The 16549-nt window shown below is 35.4% G+C and overlaps 1 protein-coding gene across 1 annotated transcript in view; it reads right to left on the bottom strand.

The window, feature by feature from the left end:
* Positions 1 to 9433: 9433 nt before the first annotated feature.
* Positions 9434 to 16549, bottom strand: part of LOC147536076 (myosin-9-like) — a 32581-nt gene continuing 25465 nt past the window's right edge. The window contains exons 26-38 of the mRNA XM_086638814.1: positions 13183 to 13300; positions 13042 to 13092; positions 12709 to 12960; positions 12441 to 12596; positions 11955 to 12158; positions 11677 to 11820; positions 11525 to 11595; positions 11320 to 11419; positions 11184 to 11240; positions 10357 to 10413; positions 10096 to 10176; positions 9892 to 9974; positions 9434 to 9780 (exon numbers count right to left, since the gene is read on the bottom strand). Of these exons, the coding sequence (XP_086494940.1) occupies positions 9657 to 9780; positions 9892 to 9974; positions 10096 to 10176; positions 10357 to 10413; positions 11184 to 11240; positions 11320 to 11419; positions 11525 to 11595; positions 11677 to 11820; positions 11955 to 12158; positions 12441 to 12596; positions 12709 to 12960; positions 13042 to 13092; positions 13183 to 13300 (1498 nt within the window). The 3' untranslated portion in view covers positions 9434 to 9656. The remainder of the gene's footprint in view (positions 9781 to 9891; positions 9975 to 10095; positions 10177 to 10356; positions 10414 to 11183; positions 11241 to 11319; positions 11420 to 11524; positions 11596 to 11676; positions 11821 to 11954; positions 12159 to 12440; positions 12597 to 12708; positions 12961 to 13041; positions 13093 to 13182; positions 13301 to 16549) is intronic.

Here is a 16549-nt window from a genome sequence, read left to right as displayed (position 1 = left end):
ATTCTCAATCCCTCATTATGATTACTAATCATCCTCTCAAGCCTTGTTAATTTAAGAACCTTTCTTTACTCGGTCCCACTTTAGAAAGTTCTCAATTGATAATTCCACCCCTTTTAACCTTCACTGGCAAGTAATCTTTGCATAGTAAGACTTCTAAACAACTTAAAGTTTCTATTTTTGTACTTGCCAACAAATGTAAAACCTAATGAATATCTTGGAAAACATGTCAAATATACTCTACCTCCCCTTGCTTACTTCGTATCGCATTCCCCGAACCGCTTTTGGGTGGCCTTGCGATCTAATAGCCTATATTTGGCGTATCAAGATATTCAAACTTAAAAAAATCTATGAGCTCAACTAGTTGGCAAGTTAATTACAAGATTTTTAGTCAACTAGTTAAGATTTTAAGCTTTATGGAGATATAATGTGTGAGAGTATGTGTATTTATTTTATGTCTCATAGTGTATAATAGTGCATATATTCCAATCGCACAACCGAAAAAAGTGAAGGAGGTGCCCTTCGACCAAAAATGCAATTCGAGCAATTTGTCGGATAAGACAATTGATGAAAAAGATCATCAAGTCCGGATGATTTAGGGCCGCAGTGTTTAGCTAGAAACCAACTACGATCGTCGAATCACGAAACGATTCTCGGCTAACTTTGTCCGGATCCTACATCGGGTTACACAAAAGTGTCAACTTGATCGGAAGATATGAGTAGACGGATGAGACATATGTGCATGGGTAAGACCCATACATATGTTCAAAGGCCTAAAAGAAGTTTAGGCAAAGATAGTGCAAAATACCCGAAAGAAGGGAATTTGGGTCGGGCACCAAAGTACATATTTTGGGGTCGAAAAGAGGACAGTCATGCTTGGCTGCGTGCCCCTATAGGAACCATTCAGATCTTCCCAAGTTGGGCATGATATGGTCGCCCAAGCTATAAGAAACAGTTGCTATTCAATTAGGGTTGTTCTCTAACTTAAGGTTCTTTATAATGCCTCTTGAGACTTGAATAAGGCGTGGAAAATTCTCAAGAAGTTTTCTAGCTCTACAATATCAAGTAGAGAAAGAAAGAGAGAAAATTTCCAACTATCTATCTAGTCAAAGAAGAAGGTATTCTTCAATCTAACCACCATTAGAGTTCCAGCTAACAACAAGGTGGGAGATCAAGGTGATTGCTCGGTGTCCCAAGTAGAGGAGCTACAATTGGAGCTCTTGGTCATCTCAAAAGCGATTGGAAAGGTTCGAGAGTAAACTAACGATTAAGGTATTTTTCAATTTAGTTTAACTTAGTTATGATTATTAGCTTATGCATGAGATCCTACGGATACTAGTGTTAGACGTATTAGATGTCTGAGATTCCGCTACCAACACTAGGAGACCACAAAATCCAACAAATAGCCTTTGCCAAACATTTATACCCTTAAGTACCAAACACTCACATTGTAGCGTATCGAGTAGCGGTAGCCGTACCACGTATAAAGCGATTCACATTTTCCAGTAAACATTAATCGTTGCTTCTATCTCCATAGCAGCCACTCTGATTCTTTCCCTCTAACACTAAGAGAATTGACGTTGCAAACACATAATGTCCGTACAGAAGTTCAACAAAGGAAATCTAAAAGAAAATTCTTTTGATGTGGCGAACGAGAAGAAGATGAACCATCAATCAAGAGAAACCGTTGCCCAAATCAACTTACTCCTTCCTTTTCGCTTATTCTTTGATCTACTCCTAATTATTTAGGTTAGATGTAAAACTAAAAAAAAAACCCTAAACGGGTGTCCCCCTTTACAATTACAAGAGATACCGACGAAGGGACCCCTCCCTTCGTCGGAAGAAGCGGTGATCACTTGGGATTTCTCAGTGAAACTTGGTTTTTTGAAACGGTTCTAGAGAGAGATATCAGAGAAAACAAGTCAAAATTGATTGACTTAAATATGGAGCGGATAGTCCATACATGAATAAGTCAGTATTCAAACTATATAGTTACATCACCAAACTTATAAGAAATTTGTTGTTTAAGTTTCAAATGTCATGGAATTTCTCTCAACCATTTTTTTTAAAAGTAAATTTTTTCTTCTCCGAACCTGTTTTTTTTTTTTAACGAAAAATCGTTTTTTTCTCGAAAACTGTTTTTTGATGAATGAAAATTCCTGATTTTTTTTTTCTTCACGGTGACTTTTTTCCCAAATTTTGTGTGTTTTTCTAGGTAAAAACGGTTTTAGGACAGAAAAAATGATTTTCGTGAAAAAAGAAAAATTCATGAAATCTAGGTTACCGAAAAAAATGGGTTTTGAAAAAAAAAATCGAAAAAAAAAAATTTCGAGGAAAAAACGAGTTTCGATAAAAAGATTTATTTAACATTTTTTTAAATAAACATTTAAAAATACTCAAAATCATACTCTTATCAGTTGTCAAACAAACAAAAAGATACTACTTGGATTCTTGAATCCAAAGGACTCATGAATCCGCGGATCTATAATTCCGTCATCTAAACACACCATAAAAAACTTAAATGTATGATTTAAAAGAAAAAAAACTTATTAGATTTTTTCTTTTTAACAACAAAAAAATTATTTTAATTTTTTAAAGGAAAAAAACTTATTTAGATTTTTTTAACGTAAAAAAAACTTATTTATTTTTAACAAACTAAATAAAAAAACGTATTTATTTTAAAAGAAAACTTACTTGGATTTAAAAAAAACTTATTTGGACTTTCTTTAAATTTTAAATACAAAACTTAATTTTATTTTTATTTTACGTAATTAAAAAACCTATTTATTTAAATAAACTTATTTAGATTTTAAATTTTTATTTTAAAGAAAAGAAAAACTTATTTAGATTTTTAACTTTTTTTTCTTTTTATGTTTTAAAAAAGAAAAACAAAAAACTTATCAGATTTTTTAATGAAAAAAAATAAATACATAAAAAACTTATTTAGATTTTAATAAGTTTAAGAAACTTATTTAGATTTTTAACAAACTAAATAAAAAAACTTATTTAGATTTTTAACAAACTAAATGAAAAAAACTTATTTAGATTTTTAACAAACTAAATAAAAAGAACTTATTTAGAGTTTCTTTAAATTTTAAATAAAAAAAATTACTTTTTATTTTTTTATTTTTATTTAAATAAAAAAACTTATTTAGATTTTGTTTAAATTTAAAAAATTTTATTTTAAAGAAAAGAAAAACTTATTTAGATTTCTTAATTTTTTTTTCTTTTTATGATTTAAAACTAAATAAAAAAACCTTAAACAGGTGTCCCCCTTTACAATTACCAGGGATACCGGCGAAGGGACCCATCCCTTCGTCGGAAGAAGCTGTGATCACTTGGGATTTCTTAGTGAAAATTGGTTTTTGAAACGGTTCTAAAGAAAGCGATCAGAGAAAATAAGTTAAAATTGATACACCCTATTGGACAAATTGACCCAAACGAGTTTAGAAAAGAAGTTGCAGTATATCTGTTGGCTCACCAAAACTTTTGTGGTGTTCCTCCTACAGTCTTGTTTACGCCCAGGGGAGGATATATAGAATCGAAAGAGGGCTCGCTGCAAGAATACATTCCTAACATTGGAACTTTGGCAGAATTTAGAAATCGAAAATATATCGAAGGTGAAGATGTTATAGAAGTTAGTGTTAAAGCCGATGATGAGACGAAGATATGTATTAGAGCTGAAGACATTATGAGGATTAGCATATTAGACATCATATTTACTAACATGGATAGGCACTTCAGCAACATCTTAGTCACAAAGGAGGGACGACTAGTACCAATTGACCACGGCTTATGTTTCCAAGAGTCGGTAATATATTGGTCTTTTAATTTTTTTTTCTCTTAGTTTATTTAAATGATTCTAATTCACTAACAATATATCTTTTTCATTATGTAGTTAAAGCTTAAGCCCTCATTTGGGTAAACAAATAACTTATATTATGAGTTTTTCTATATATTTATAAATAAAAACGCTTTTTAAAATATCGTCAGAGTCGTTTGGTATGCTACATAAAAAGTGTTTTTATATCTTAAAAAGCTAGGATGTGACATTTGGTAAAAAATGTAATCTTCATATTGTAGTTATTAAACAATATATTTATATCATTATATTAATAAAAAATATATCTATATAATAAAACAGAAGGGAAAACGATGAGTAGGACAAACATCATTTTTTAATAAAGGATATTGTTTGGAAGTCCTTCTCAAAATTTAAATATAGTCCTTCTTACAAATAAAGTTACCTATTTAAAAAACAATAATCTTTTCCTTCTTAAAAATAAAATAACTAATTTAAGAAAAACAAAGAAACACAATAAATTTCAGGGGTTAAAAAAAGAAATTAAAATCTCTCTCTCAATAAAATAATAACTAATTTGAGAGAAAAGAAACAATAAAATATAACAATAAATTATTAAATTTCGTAACATTTGATTGATACATGTCTGTGCCCTAGGACACGGGATATACCCTAGTAAATATTAAAAACTAAAATAAAATAATATAATAAACACATAAAGATCAAAATTTGAGAAATTTTAACCTTATGTAGTGGCGATGGTGCTCGATGGTGGTGGGCGTGTTGTGGCGGTGCTTAATGGTGGCGGAATTGTGGTAGTGATGGTGGTGGTAGAATTGAGGGGGCGTTGGTGGTTAGGGAGCAAAGTTGCAACAACGGTAGTGAAATGGCGTTGGTGGAGGCGGAGTGGTCAATTTGTGGCGATAATGGTGAATTGGTTGTGGAATGGTTGTGGTGGTGGTGGAGTTGGGGTGAAACTGGAGTGGTGGTGATGGAATTGCGCCGAAGGTGAAGTTGCGTTGGAGGTCGTGGAGTTGCGGGGGAGATGGTGAAGCATGGGGATGGTGGTAGAGTGTGGCGAAGGTGGTGGAGTGGTTGTAAAAAAAAATTTGATGTTTGTAGAATAGTTGTGGGGGGTGGGGGGGTGGTGGAGTTGCCGAAAAAGTGGTGGAGTGGTGGTGATGGAGTTGCCCGGAGGTAGTATGGAAGTGGCGACGTGTTGGTGATGGTGGTGGAATGGTGGCAGAGGTGGTGGTGTGATGGTCAGAGGTGGTGGAGTGATTGTGGCGGCAGAGGTGGTGGGGTGGTTGTGATGGAGGTAGTGAAGTGGTTGTGACGGCGGTGGATGTTTACTGATGGTGACAAAAAAGATAAACATTTTAGTTTATTTTTTATTTCATAGTTAGCTTTTAAAAAGCAACTATAAAAAAGCTCCAAAATCGTGGCTTCTGCTTTTTGGAGAAAATGTACTTTTCTAGCTTAAAATAAGATACAATTTTTTTGAACCAAACGCGCAAAGTTTTCAATAAGCGCTTAAAAATATGCTAAAACCTGGCTTTTAGCTTTTTTTTAAGCGGCACCAAACGGGACCTAAATGCAACTGGAAAAGTCTGCCTTTTGCTAAGATACCGTGCTCTAAAGATTGTCTGAAGTATATTGAAGAGTTGGACCCAGTAGTAGACATAAAAATGGTTGGGAATGTGTTGGGCTGGGAGATGACCAAAGATGTTGCTAGAGTGCTCAAGCTGAGCACTCAGTGTCTAAAGAAAGGCGCAGCAGCAGGATTTGCACCCACGGGCGTATTACAACTTTTGGAGAACCTTGGAAACGATATTGAGGACTTGAAAAAAAAAGGGTGCAACGATTTTTGTGAAGAAGAGTTTATGAAAGAGGTAGGCACTGCCTGTTGAAATATCTTTCTATATGATATAATAGATTTTAGAAAATATCATATATTAGAAACTAGTAAGAAATTAAGAACTAGTAAATATATTAGTATAAACTATTAAGAAACTAGTAAAATATTAGGAACTAGTAAAATTAGAAACTAGTAGTATTGTAACTCTACAAATAGAGTCTTATATTTCTTTTGTAATCCACCAAGGAATAAAACAAGTTCTTTGATCAATTTCAACTCTACCCTGGACAAGTTGGTTGTGGCAAGATCAAAGGAAGAAGGAGAAAAGCAAACTAGCAAGTTCTTAATTTCTCGACAAGGTCCTGACGGTGAAGGAAGTGCTGCAATGGGAAGTATTAAAGAGAAAGAAGAAGGAAAGAAGAAAATGAGCAGGTTCCGAAGATCTCGACAAGGTCATGAAGGAAATAAGCCTGCCATGATTGTGGGAAGTTCTCGTCTAAATTCCGATAATGAAGAAAGTAAAACCGTGACGACGATGGGAAGTATCATGGTTCATGGAGAAGTAGAGTACCCATGAAGAGAAGATCGAAGGCGAAGCTAAACCTAGTATGATCTCGTGCACCTCTTTAACATATTTTTATAGAATCATAATGGATAATCTGCTGTCTCTCTCTTGCTACTAATCTACTTCCAACTTTTTGTTGACAGGCAAAATCATGGTAATAGACAGCAGATGGAATAGTGCTTTGAAGATGGCAGGAACATGGCTTTTGATAAATTCGATTTGCAAATGGAAATACTTTAAACCGAGACAAGAACGAATTAGAATGTGGTAAGGATACCATTTAATCTTGTGGAGTTGTTTCTAGATATTACATTTTGAAACTTTGTATGGAATCCCCCCCCTTACTGTTTGAAATCTGCAAACTTATTTTAGGACAACATTGAAATATCTGGATTAATACTGAGACATGCTAAGCTTTGGGTACAACCTGTTTGGGGGGATGCATGATCACTGCACATGGTAAAATTTTAAGTTACCAATAACCCTTGGCTGGAGTGGTCAGGAAGTTGGTTTCTGTTTTATAGGTCTTGGGTATTAAGGGTTTTGGGTTTCGCATACTCGCTTACGAGTACGCTACCAATAGATTGATTCGATGTTATTAGCAGAAAACCCTTTCTCAGTGTTTAATACTAAAAGTGTAGCAGGACCACAAGTAGACGTGATGTCTCGACCAGTAACAATGAATCGGAAGGTTTTATCCCTTGTTCGCACACGAGCACCTTGGCTCATCCGGAGGGTGAGATAAGAGTTAGAACCTCTCGAGGAATAGGATACTCCTTCGATTCAAGCATACGAGCAACTTGGCTCATCTTTGGTCTCTCTCTGAGTCTGGATCGGCACATCGTAAAGCAGTCAAAAGAGCTTGTGTAAGAGCTCTTGTTGATTTCTTCTTGTCTATGTTTGGATCCACTTTTTCTTCCGACCGCCTACTCCCGACCATTATCTTGAGCCAGTCGACTAGATTTACCTTAAGTAACAGAAATAGCATTAACAAGATTTAAAATCTAATAAAACACGAGAAATAAATATACAATGATATATAAACCCTTATTATCTTGCTTAAATTTTCAACATTTTCATACCTCACTGGGCAAGTGTCCGTAATCCACAGGATCCCTTCCAGTGATTGTTTCCAAGAGAACAACCCCAAAGCTATATACATCACTTTGTTAGTTCAGGAGGTCTGTGTTTTGCATATTCAGGAGCTACAAATCTGAAAAAAATCAAACTAAGCATTTTATGACGCTGGACAGTTACTTAGAGAATTAATATTTTCGAACTGGAAAGAGCTAAAAGAAGAAATTTAAACAATAAGGTGATTTAGTAATTTCAGTTGAGAAAGATAAATTACCCAAAGTTCCCATAACTCGAGTGGTGATATGGCTTTTTTCAGCTCCTAACAGTTTAGCCAGACCAAAGTCAGATATTTCGGCATTGCCAACAGCTTCTTTCTCAAGGTGCGGGAATGAGCTTGGTTTGCTAAAATTTTCCCCGTTCTACGCTTCACCTATCCATTTACGGATAAGAAGCTTATCCGACTGTTTGTAGCTAGACTTGTCAAAAAGAGCAGTCCTGCCTGGGTACTTGTTCTGCCCTTACATCTTTGATTTTCGTCGACAAGTTGGGAATTTGGATAATTGGGAGCTTATCTGTTGCTCTTTTTTTTACTTTCTTCCGCGAAGTACACAGAGAGAGAGAGCAACGAGATATCAGTTTTAATGAATACTCCCACAGCTATCCCAACTAAAATCCAATCCAATCCAATCCAATCCTTTGGGCCAAAAACATCTGTTTTTCGACAATTCAGCACTGAGATTCATCGCCATTCTCCTTATATGCAAACAAGCCTACCATCTAGAACAAGAAGATCAGTATACCAAATCAAACATTGTTGAGTTACCATCCACAAATGACAAATTGAGTTCAACTCCAGTACATTCATTCAACAAAGTCAAAAAAAGTAGTAGAGGATTAAAGCGATTGAAAGAGAACATAAACAAGTTTAGGTTCTGAGTAACAACAACATGTAAACAAAACCACCAATTTCAAACATAAAAAACAAACAGAAAACACAAATGCAGCAATAAGAAACTAACCTTGGAACAGCTAGTGACACATGATACTCACAATAGAGAAGAAGAGAACAATTGTGACATGTGGCAAGCGTTTAGACCATCTCCTGTGGTGTTTGGTCAAATGATGTCAACCGTTGACTGTTTACTGGGATGATGTGGATGAATACGTACTGTTGACTTATGTGTCAGTGTCGCGGTGGTACGGCATGCTAGCCAAATGTGGCATGTCTAACACTGTCGGAATAGAAAGTCTGAATACAGAAACAACCCATACAACTACTCAACTATTAGTGGGTTGTCGTCGTGGTGTTTTTTGATGCAGTGGGTTTGTTTGTAACCGCAAAGACCACTCGCCAAATAATCATGACACGTAAGTGTTTTTCTTTTGTACAAGTCTAATGTGGTGGTGTTTTGTTTGCAGCCCAACACCTTTGGTTGATTTATCTGTTTGTTTTGTTCAGAAGAAATTAGTGTCTTTTCTCAACTTGCAGTTGGTGATTTTTCACTATCTCCGTGTTCCACCCGCCACCACTTCCTATTGTGTTATCTACTCGGCACTTAAGGGGAAGAGGAGTGGGTAAAACAGAGTGAAGAGAGATGACACTGCAAGATGGTCGACAATGGTAAAGATGAAGTTGGAGAGGGGTGTTTCAGCGAAAAGAAACTATTTTATAGGGTTTTAAAAGATAAGCCCCCTAAGAATCTCCCTCCCTAAAGAATATAAAAAATTAATTAGTAGTATTAGAATAATAATATAGTCCCACATAGTAAATTCAAGTAGCATTTGTTTTTCCTGCTCCAAGAGGCCTACAGTTGCTTGCAATAAGTTTGCAAGAGATTTGCAACTGATTACAAGAGGTTTTTAACTAGTTTGTAAAAGTGTTGCAACAGATTGTAATAGTGTCACAACTGTTTACAAAAATGTTGCAACTGCTTCCACAAGAGTCATAAAAAATTGCAAAAAAGTTACAAAAATATTAAGTTTTAAACCAATTAAAATAAAAATATTTGATTTTTAACCTAATAAAATATAATCTCTCTTTTTAAATAAAAAAAACTATTTTGGGCCTTCGGCTTAATTTCCTGCTAAAATTTTGGTCTCAACATTGATAGATAAATTAAAATGATACATCTTGTTTCAATTGTAAACCAAAATTTATTGATAACAAAATGCTAAACTAAGCAAAATGAGCATGAGTATAAGCAAAAAAATGTCAAAACATTTCTAATTCAAAGTGAAAAATGAAATTTTAATCAATATGACCTTGAAATAACTAACCAATCTTAACTATCTAGAAAATAGAGTAACTGTCCCAGTAGATCGAGATCGATGACATGAACATAGAACAAAGAAACTTATTATTCGACACGAGGGAGTAAGAACATGAATCCCGAATTCTCACGAATGAGTGGTGGTGGTTCGATGTCAGAGATATCAATCTGATCCATGGATTTTGATATGTCATCAACTGAGAATGGTATACTGCACCATATAAACATGACAGAAATCAAAATTTTAGTAATAAGTCCATGAAAAAAAAACAAATTCGAAAAAACGATACAAAAATCGACAGTTGAGCTTTTATTGTTTAACCTCGAATCGTCATCTAACAAGAAAGAATTGCTAACAGCATTGTTTGAATCTTCAGTCATCAAAACTCTCATGTTGGATATAACCTAATTAAAACCCAAGAAGTATCATATAGTGCAAAAGAAAATACTGGGAGATGATCAAACTCTCTTCAAATAACAAAGATGGTCAAAATTTAGTTGTGTTATGGTAACTTTAATAACTTACGTCTGGTGAAACACTATGAGTCCCATACTTGTCGTCCCAGTACATCGTGCTGATTCTGTAAAGCTGCTGTATGCTGAGTACCTGCATAATGGAGGATATAATTGCTTCATATATATAAAAAAGGAGAAGTAAATAAAGAAGCCAATTTTGATTTGTGATATGAAATCAAGTTTATAGGAATCCTCGGTTTCCCTTATAATTTGAGAGACAGACCGAAGGACGTCTTATGGATCATGAAGTTTTATAAGAAGAGATACTAACCGGGCATAGATCATGGCTTATTTCATCTAGAGTCTTCTTTGGTTTTTGATGTATGACCTGAAACAGACCAGAATATATCAATAATGAAAGTTTCGAACTTTCGACTTGAATAAGTAATTGACATACTCCGTAACTTGCGAAGAGAACCCACATGAAAGAATTAGATAACCTATTTTGCAACTATAGAGAAACTAGTCTGGTTACTTGCCAACTTTAAACTAGTCTAGTTACTTCAGTGGGCATAAATGTATAATGTGAGATTTCTTCTGTATGTGCATACTTGCACAAAACTGCATATGATCATAAAAGTACCACTTCAAGTAATGCTGTAATGGTTGCTTTAAAAGCAAAAACTGCAATTAACATGAAAGATGCAACCTAGTATCTCGGACAAGAAAATTTACGTTGACCAATTTCAGCTTCAGCCCTTTTGCACCGATACTTCGTATAGGGGTCAGATGCCAATACCCATTATCTTGTCCAAGTTACGCAGATCTTAACCTTTCTCAAATAGCAGTTTTCTTATGTTTAGCTTTAATGGCGTTCTCAAGACTCTTATCTTTCTCAAGGACTCAGCCTTATGTTGTTTGGGATGTGGAGTTGGTGCATTTCGTTAGACATTGGGGCACTATTGTCACGAGTAAAAGATAACTTTTCGGGTTCTTTCTGCACCCTTATAATGAATTACCCCCTTACCCGGAAATAAAAAGTATTTTGTGTGTAACTGGGATAAAGACCAAAAATGTTTGGAATGTGCAAAAAACCCACTTCTCTTGAATAATCAACTGAAAGGGGATTCAGATCAAAGGTGAAGGGAAAACAAATACCAGGAATCCAATAGCCTGTCTGATATGTTTGAGCTCATCCCATGCTGAACCCGCGTACTGCAACGTATATATCTAATCAGTAATGAGAAATGGAAGCATAAGAACAAAATGTAAGATGGTATAAAGTTAAAGATACCTCATCAGTTGCTTTATAGCACCAATGTTCCAGTTCTGCTAACCCTGCCTTAACATACTCACCATTACTAAACGAGCAGCATTCACGCCTCAACAGAAGACTGCAACCAGAAGTTAGTAATCAGCTTTGTTAAATTTTGGGGGACAGACCAAGAAAGAAGTCAATCAAAAATTAAAACAAGAAAAAATGCCTACAGTAGCGTTACCTGTTGAATAATTGCACGTTTATGAAAGAATACGTCTGTGTGAATACCTTTCGAACTAAAAATGGAGGTACCTGAGTATTGAATGCTTGTAAAAAATGGAGTAGAAGAATGAGAGGAAACATAAGGAACAACAAAATATAAACTTTACTGACATGATTGGTTTTTAATATGTTTAAGAAACTCCCGAGGCTCTTCACGATTTCTTGCCAGTGTGCGATCAGAGCTTGCTGGGCTGCGTTATTTGCATAGGAGCGAGATGATCCCTTAACTAAGCTTGCTCTAGATGTTCTTGGTGCCTTCAACATTCAAAAAAACCAATTTATGTCGAATATAATGAATAAATATGAAAATCATGAAGAAGAATTCAGGAAAATATGCAACACTAACATAAATTTCATTCTTTGCTGCATAAATTAACAATCCCATGTACCTGAATGCACAACCCAAGTAACGGGGATATCTCTTTCTTCAGATTATCACGAATCATTCCATATATCTTTTCAACATAAGCTGTCAGTTGCTGTTTGAAGAGTAAAGCAGGGTATTTTGCTTCAACTTGTCGTACATCAACTCCACCAACCGTTCCACCATTGATGGAGGAAAGATTAACACCTGGTGGAGTGCTCCGGAAACTCTAAAAGGTAAAAGTTATATACATAAATAACACTGAAAAAGGATAGTTCTCTTTCAAAAGCATTACAAGGTGAGATTCAAAAAGAAACTTTCACATAGTACATTTCAGACTCCAGATACAAAGGGATGCCTTTCCTTTGTTAAAAGTTTCACTCTATTAAGAAGGAGTTTCTTTGGTTTCTCTGTCTCTGCTACGTGTTTGTTTCTCTCCTGTGTTACTCTTTGCCTTTTGGTCCTTTCCCGAAAAGATAAAAGAAAAGATCAGAAGAGAAACTCCGCTCACCTGAGTCATCCTCCCAAAGAGTGAAGCTGATGAGGATCGACGGCGTTGTGGAGCCATGCCAGCTGCACCACTTGCTTTTAATGTTCGCTGGAGTAGTAACAATAACGTGGAGGAATTTGACAACCAATAGGATAAGATATCATTGTTCTCCTGGATCTTCAATGAGGAAAACGATATTACGTTACAAAACAACGGCCTTTTTCTGTTAAAAGCAAAACCCTACCCACTGAAAAAACATCACAAGAATGGAAGATCAAATAGTTCAAACCTCGATTGCATGTCCTATTGTCTGGATTATCCTGTCAAAGACACTAGTTCGTTCAACTTCAAATGACCTCCACTGAAGAAGGCATTTGTATATGATACATGCAGCAGTTGGCCTGCTTCCTGCAAATCCTAGATGTTGTGCCGTACACCTTATGAGCAAGTCCTGATTCTCCTGCTGTTTATCATTCAGAGATTTCTGTGGTTTCTCTTCGACTTCAGCAACTTCCCTTGGTGTTGGTACACTAGCTGGATCCTGAGATATGTTTAACATATCGCTATAGTACATCTTTTATAAGATTTTATTCGTATAGATTTTGAGACAGCGTGCACTTACCACAGTCGACTTTGTATCACTACCAACAAGATTACTAACATCGCTATTCCTCTGCCATTAGATAACAAGAACATCACCTTATAGATTTAGAGAAGAAAAACAAAACATAATCGTATCCAAATACTTTTATTTTTCGATTACCTGAATACTTGATTTTGTCCGTAAGGCAAGGAGCTTGTTATTATTGGCTGTCATAGACAGAGCTTGCTGACGAAGAACTTTATTCTCAGATTCTAAGTTGGAAAGCTTCTCCTCAAGCCTAGTTGCACACCATAAATAATCTATCAATTGCACCAGTAAAGTTGAAGAGTTGTACTGTGCATTTTTGTCGTTGTAAAGATACAACTGCGGCTTTGGTACATCATCTTAAAATGTTTGTTGAGGGTATAGCAGAATATAAGATCTTGAAGCTTAATATTTATTAGATATGGCAACAAAAGCCAGATAGAACTGTATCTAAATTCATCTCATATGCCATGGATTAAGAAATATACAGACATGTCCACCACCCTTTGGTGCAGCGGTTGGAGTGTTGGACACCCCTCTTAAGCCGGTGAGGTCGTGGGATCGAGTCTCGGCAGAAGCAGTTTGCCGTCAAAATTTATCCCATGTAATTTAGGCAATGTATAAAGTAAATAATATAATAAATTTGTCGGGCTTTAGGCCTCTTTTATGTTGTCGGGCTTTAGGCCTCTTTCATTATGGTTTAAATTTGGCAGTTATCGTGCTCATCACTTCTTCATGATGTATCAATGCCTTGTAACGACTAACGTAGATCGTAGACGATTTCTCAAAAAAAAAAAAATACAAACATAAATTATAATATAGAAATGACCGAAATATTTCCATTTCCATGCCTACCGAAAATTTCTTAATCCATGGCGTAAGTTTCGATGGAACCGAAATTTAACTAAGTTTCTCTTAACAATGCTTTGTCAAGGAAGTAAGTTTTGAGATACCACGGTCGAAATGACCGAAATATTTCCATTTCCATGTTTACCAAAATTTCCACCAAAACCGAAATTTTATTCTTTGCTATAAACTCCTATTTCCTTACTTGATTTTAACTCTAAAACTAGAAAATCAGAACATCTTCACTACTTTTAGATAATTAGAATTCTCGGGAATCTAATTATAAGGAAACTATTCTCTTTGCAACTTATCAAAAAATTTATAAAGTATTAAAGTTACATCCAATAGTAGGTGGAACAGACTGTGCCGTAAATTAGTAGGTCGACCCTCATAGACTCCATCAGAATAAAGAGGTTGTACCATGTGGAGTTTGTTTGACGATTAAGCTTGCGCTGAATCAAGGTCAAGTTACTAATTAGATATCCTCAAGATTTCGATGATGAGCAATCTCGAAGTCACAACTTACAAAGATGTGCTAATGTTAAAAAATGGTTGATAGTCTATTTGACAATTGGTTAAAGGCTACTTAGCTTGTTCACCAACTTAGTATTTAGAGCTTGTTTGGAAATTTTTCTAGTTAGACGGAAGACTTGTTTTGTAGAACTTCTTTCTAAAAAGGTATTGTGTCATGAAAGTAGTTAGAGTGCTTCTGTTTAAATGAGATAATTAGCGGGTTCCTTTACCGAATAGAAACACAAAGAAATTCTCTTATCTTTAAATGAATATACTAAAAGAATACTTAATTTGCGTAATAGGAGCTCCTAATAGGATCTCCACCGCAAAGACAAAAATTGACTAGAACTCCTAAACTAGCTCCTATTGCTACTAGACCTTAAATAACTCTAAACACCAACTTACTAAGTTTGATCAATCAATCACCTAAGCTCAAACTCTATGATTTCTAAGAGATGAAATCATCAGACGACATTATAATTGATTCCTCCATAACATCTTATGAGTATGCCATTCACATCTACCACATACGCGGCGGACCAATCACGAAGGAACTCAATCAAATGGTAAATCAGATATCTTACCCAAGTGGGTTATGCAAGCATTAAATTGAACTAATGTACTACCACTAAACATTGCCACTAAATATTTCACAAGAAATGATGGCGAAAAGGCACTTCAATGTGAGGTGCTTAGCCTACAATTCCAAGATTCCCCAACACTTGCTAGGCGAAACCAAACAAGTACTACAACAAATTGAAAGATAAGGGTTCATTAGAAGAAGTCGTCGAATGCCCCCTCCCGACCATGTCCTGCAAATAACATTGTATGATTATTTTTAGGTTTCCGACTGAAAAATAAACTGCGGACAGCTTGGGACGTAATAACCATCATCTAGTGTAACGGAAAGAGACGGGGTAAAAGAAAGAAACTGAAGCAACCGAGGAAAAAGAAGTTTCCAACTATAGAGAATGAACAATTTGACTTTGAGACGGTGTTATAGGACGGGTGAGGATGAAGACGAGTCAACTATAGTTCGTTAGCCTTAAGATTAGATGAAAATTATGAATTGAGTAAACGTGACACCATGAGAATTTAGACTAACCTGAATTCTCGGTTGGCGAAAGATCCTGAACTATCTGGCGGAGAGCATCAGGAGAAAGGGAAGAGATGGGCGTCGAAGTCGGAGTCGGGGTTGGAAATGTGAAGGAGGTGGACAAAGCATCAACCCGATCACCTATATCATTTTTCGTTGAACTTGAACTCGACTTCGGTGAAGTACACAAGATCGTTTTCAATTCTGATACTTGATCTGAGAAGCACTGGATCATCCTGATACACTAGACCATACCTCTTATTAGTCATGTGACGTCGGAATTTTGTATCTTAAAATTTATTTAATTAGTATCAAATATTCAATAAAACAAGGAAATATAGTCAAGTTCTACTCTATTCCTTCAATTGTCCCATGCTTGGTTATCTCTTTTTCTTCCTTAGTTTAGTAAAGCTAGAGGTTTTGTTCAAGGAGTGAGTTTCTATGTTGTGCATTAATGCTATAGGTGTCATTATTTATCGATATGATGTAGTAAGTTGTGTGAGCTGAATCATTTATTGTACTTATTTAAAAGAAATAGATTCACATTCTTCCTTTGAAATTCCTGTCCCATAGACAGGCAATAAAGCACTAAAAGGATAACTAACATAGAATAAGCTTTACTCAAATGTACTTCTCTCATTCATTATGTAATTAGCTATCCCTTTTACCATTTCTCCTTGGGAGAAGGCGATCCACATACAAGTTAAACTCAATATCTTCTTGTCATTGTAATACTTAAATCTTGACATCCATCTTAAAACATGCTCTGTGAAGAGATCAGTCTACTTCTCTTATAAAGATATTACGACAAAAATCTCCACCAACTTCACCCTTTTTTTGGAGTTTCTTTTTGCCTTTCCAGTCACCTTACTTGCAGTCTGAATATCTCTTTGTGAAGGAACAAGGTTCAGACGTTTAACCCTTTGTTTACTTTTCTTATATCAATTTTCACTTTTTTTTTAATCTTGTAGGGAGTATTTATACTTTGTGATTATACTGTCCCTACGAGAGAGGGAAGAACGAGTCAGTGAGGAAGCACAGTTAACA

Source organism: Eschscholzia californica, unplaced genomic scaffold, assembly GCF_041429995.1.
Source record: "Eschscholzia californica isolate CP2 unplaced genomic scaffold, dmEscCali1.0.p SCAF_5, whole genome shotgun sequence".
Lineage (NCBI taxonomy): Eukaryota > Viridiplantae > Streptophyta > Magnoliopsida > Ranunculales > Papaveraceae > Eschscholzia > Eschscholzia californica.
This window is presented reverse-complemented; position numbering and strand designations above follow the sequence as displayed.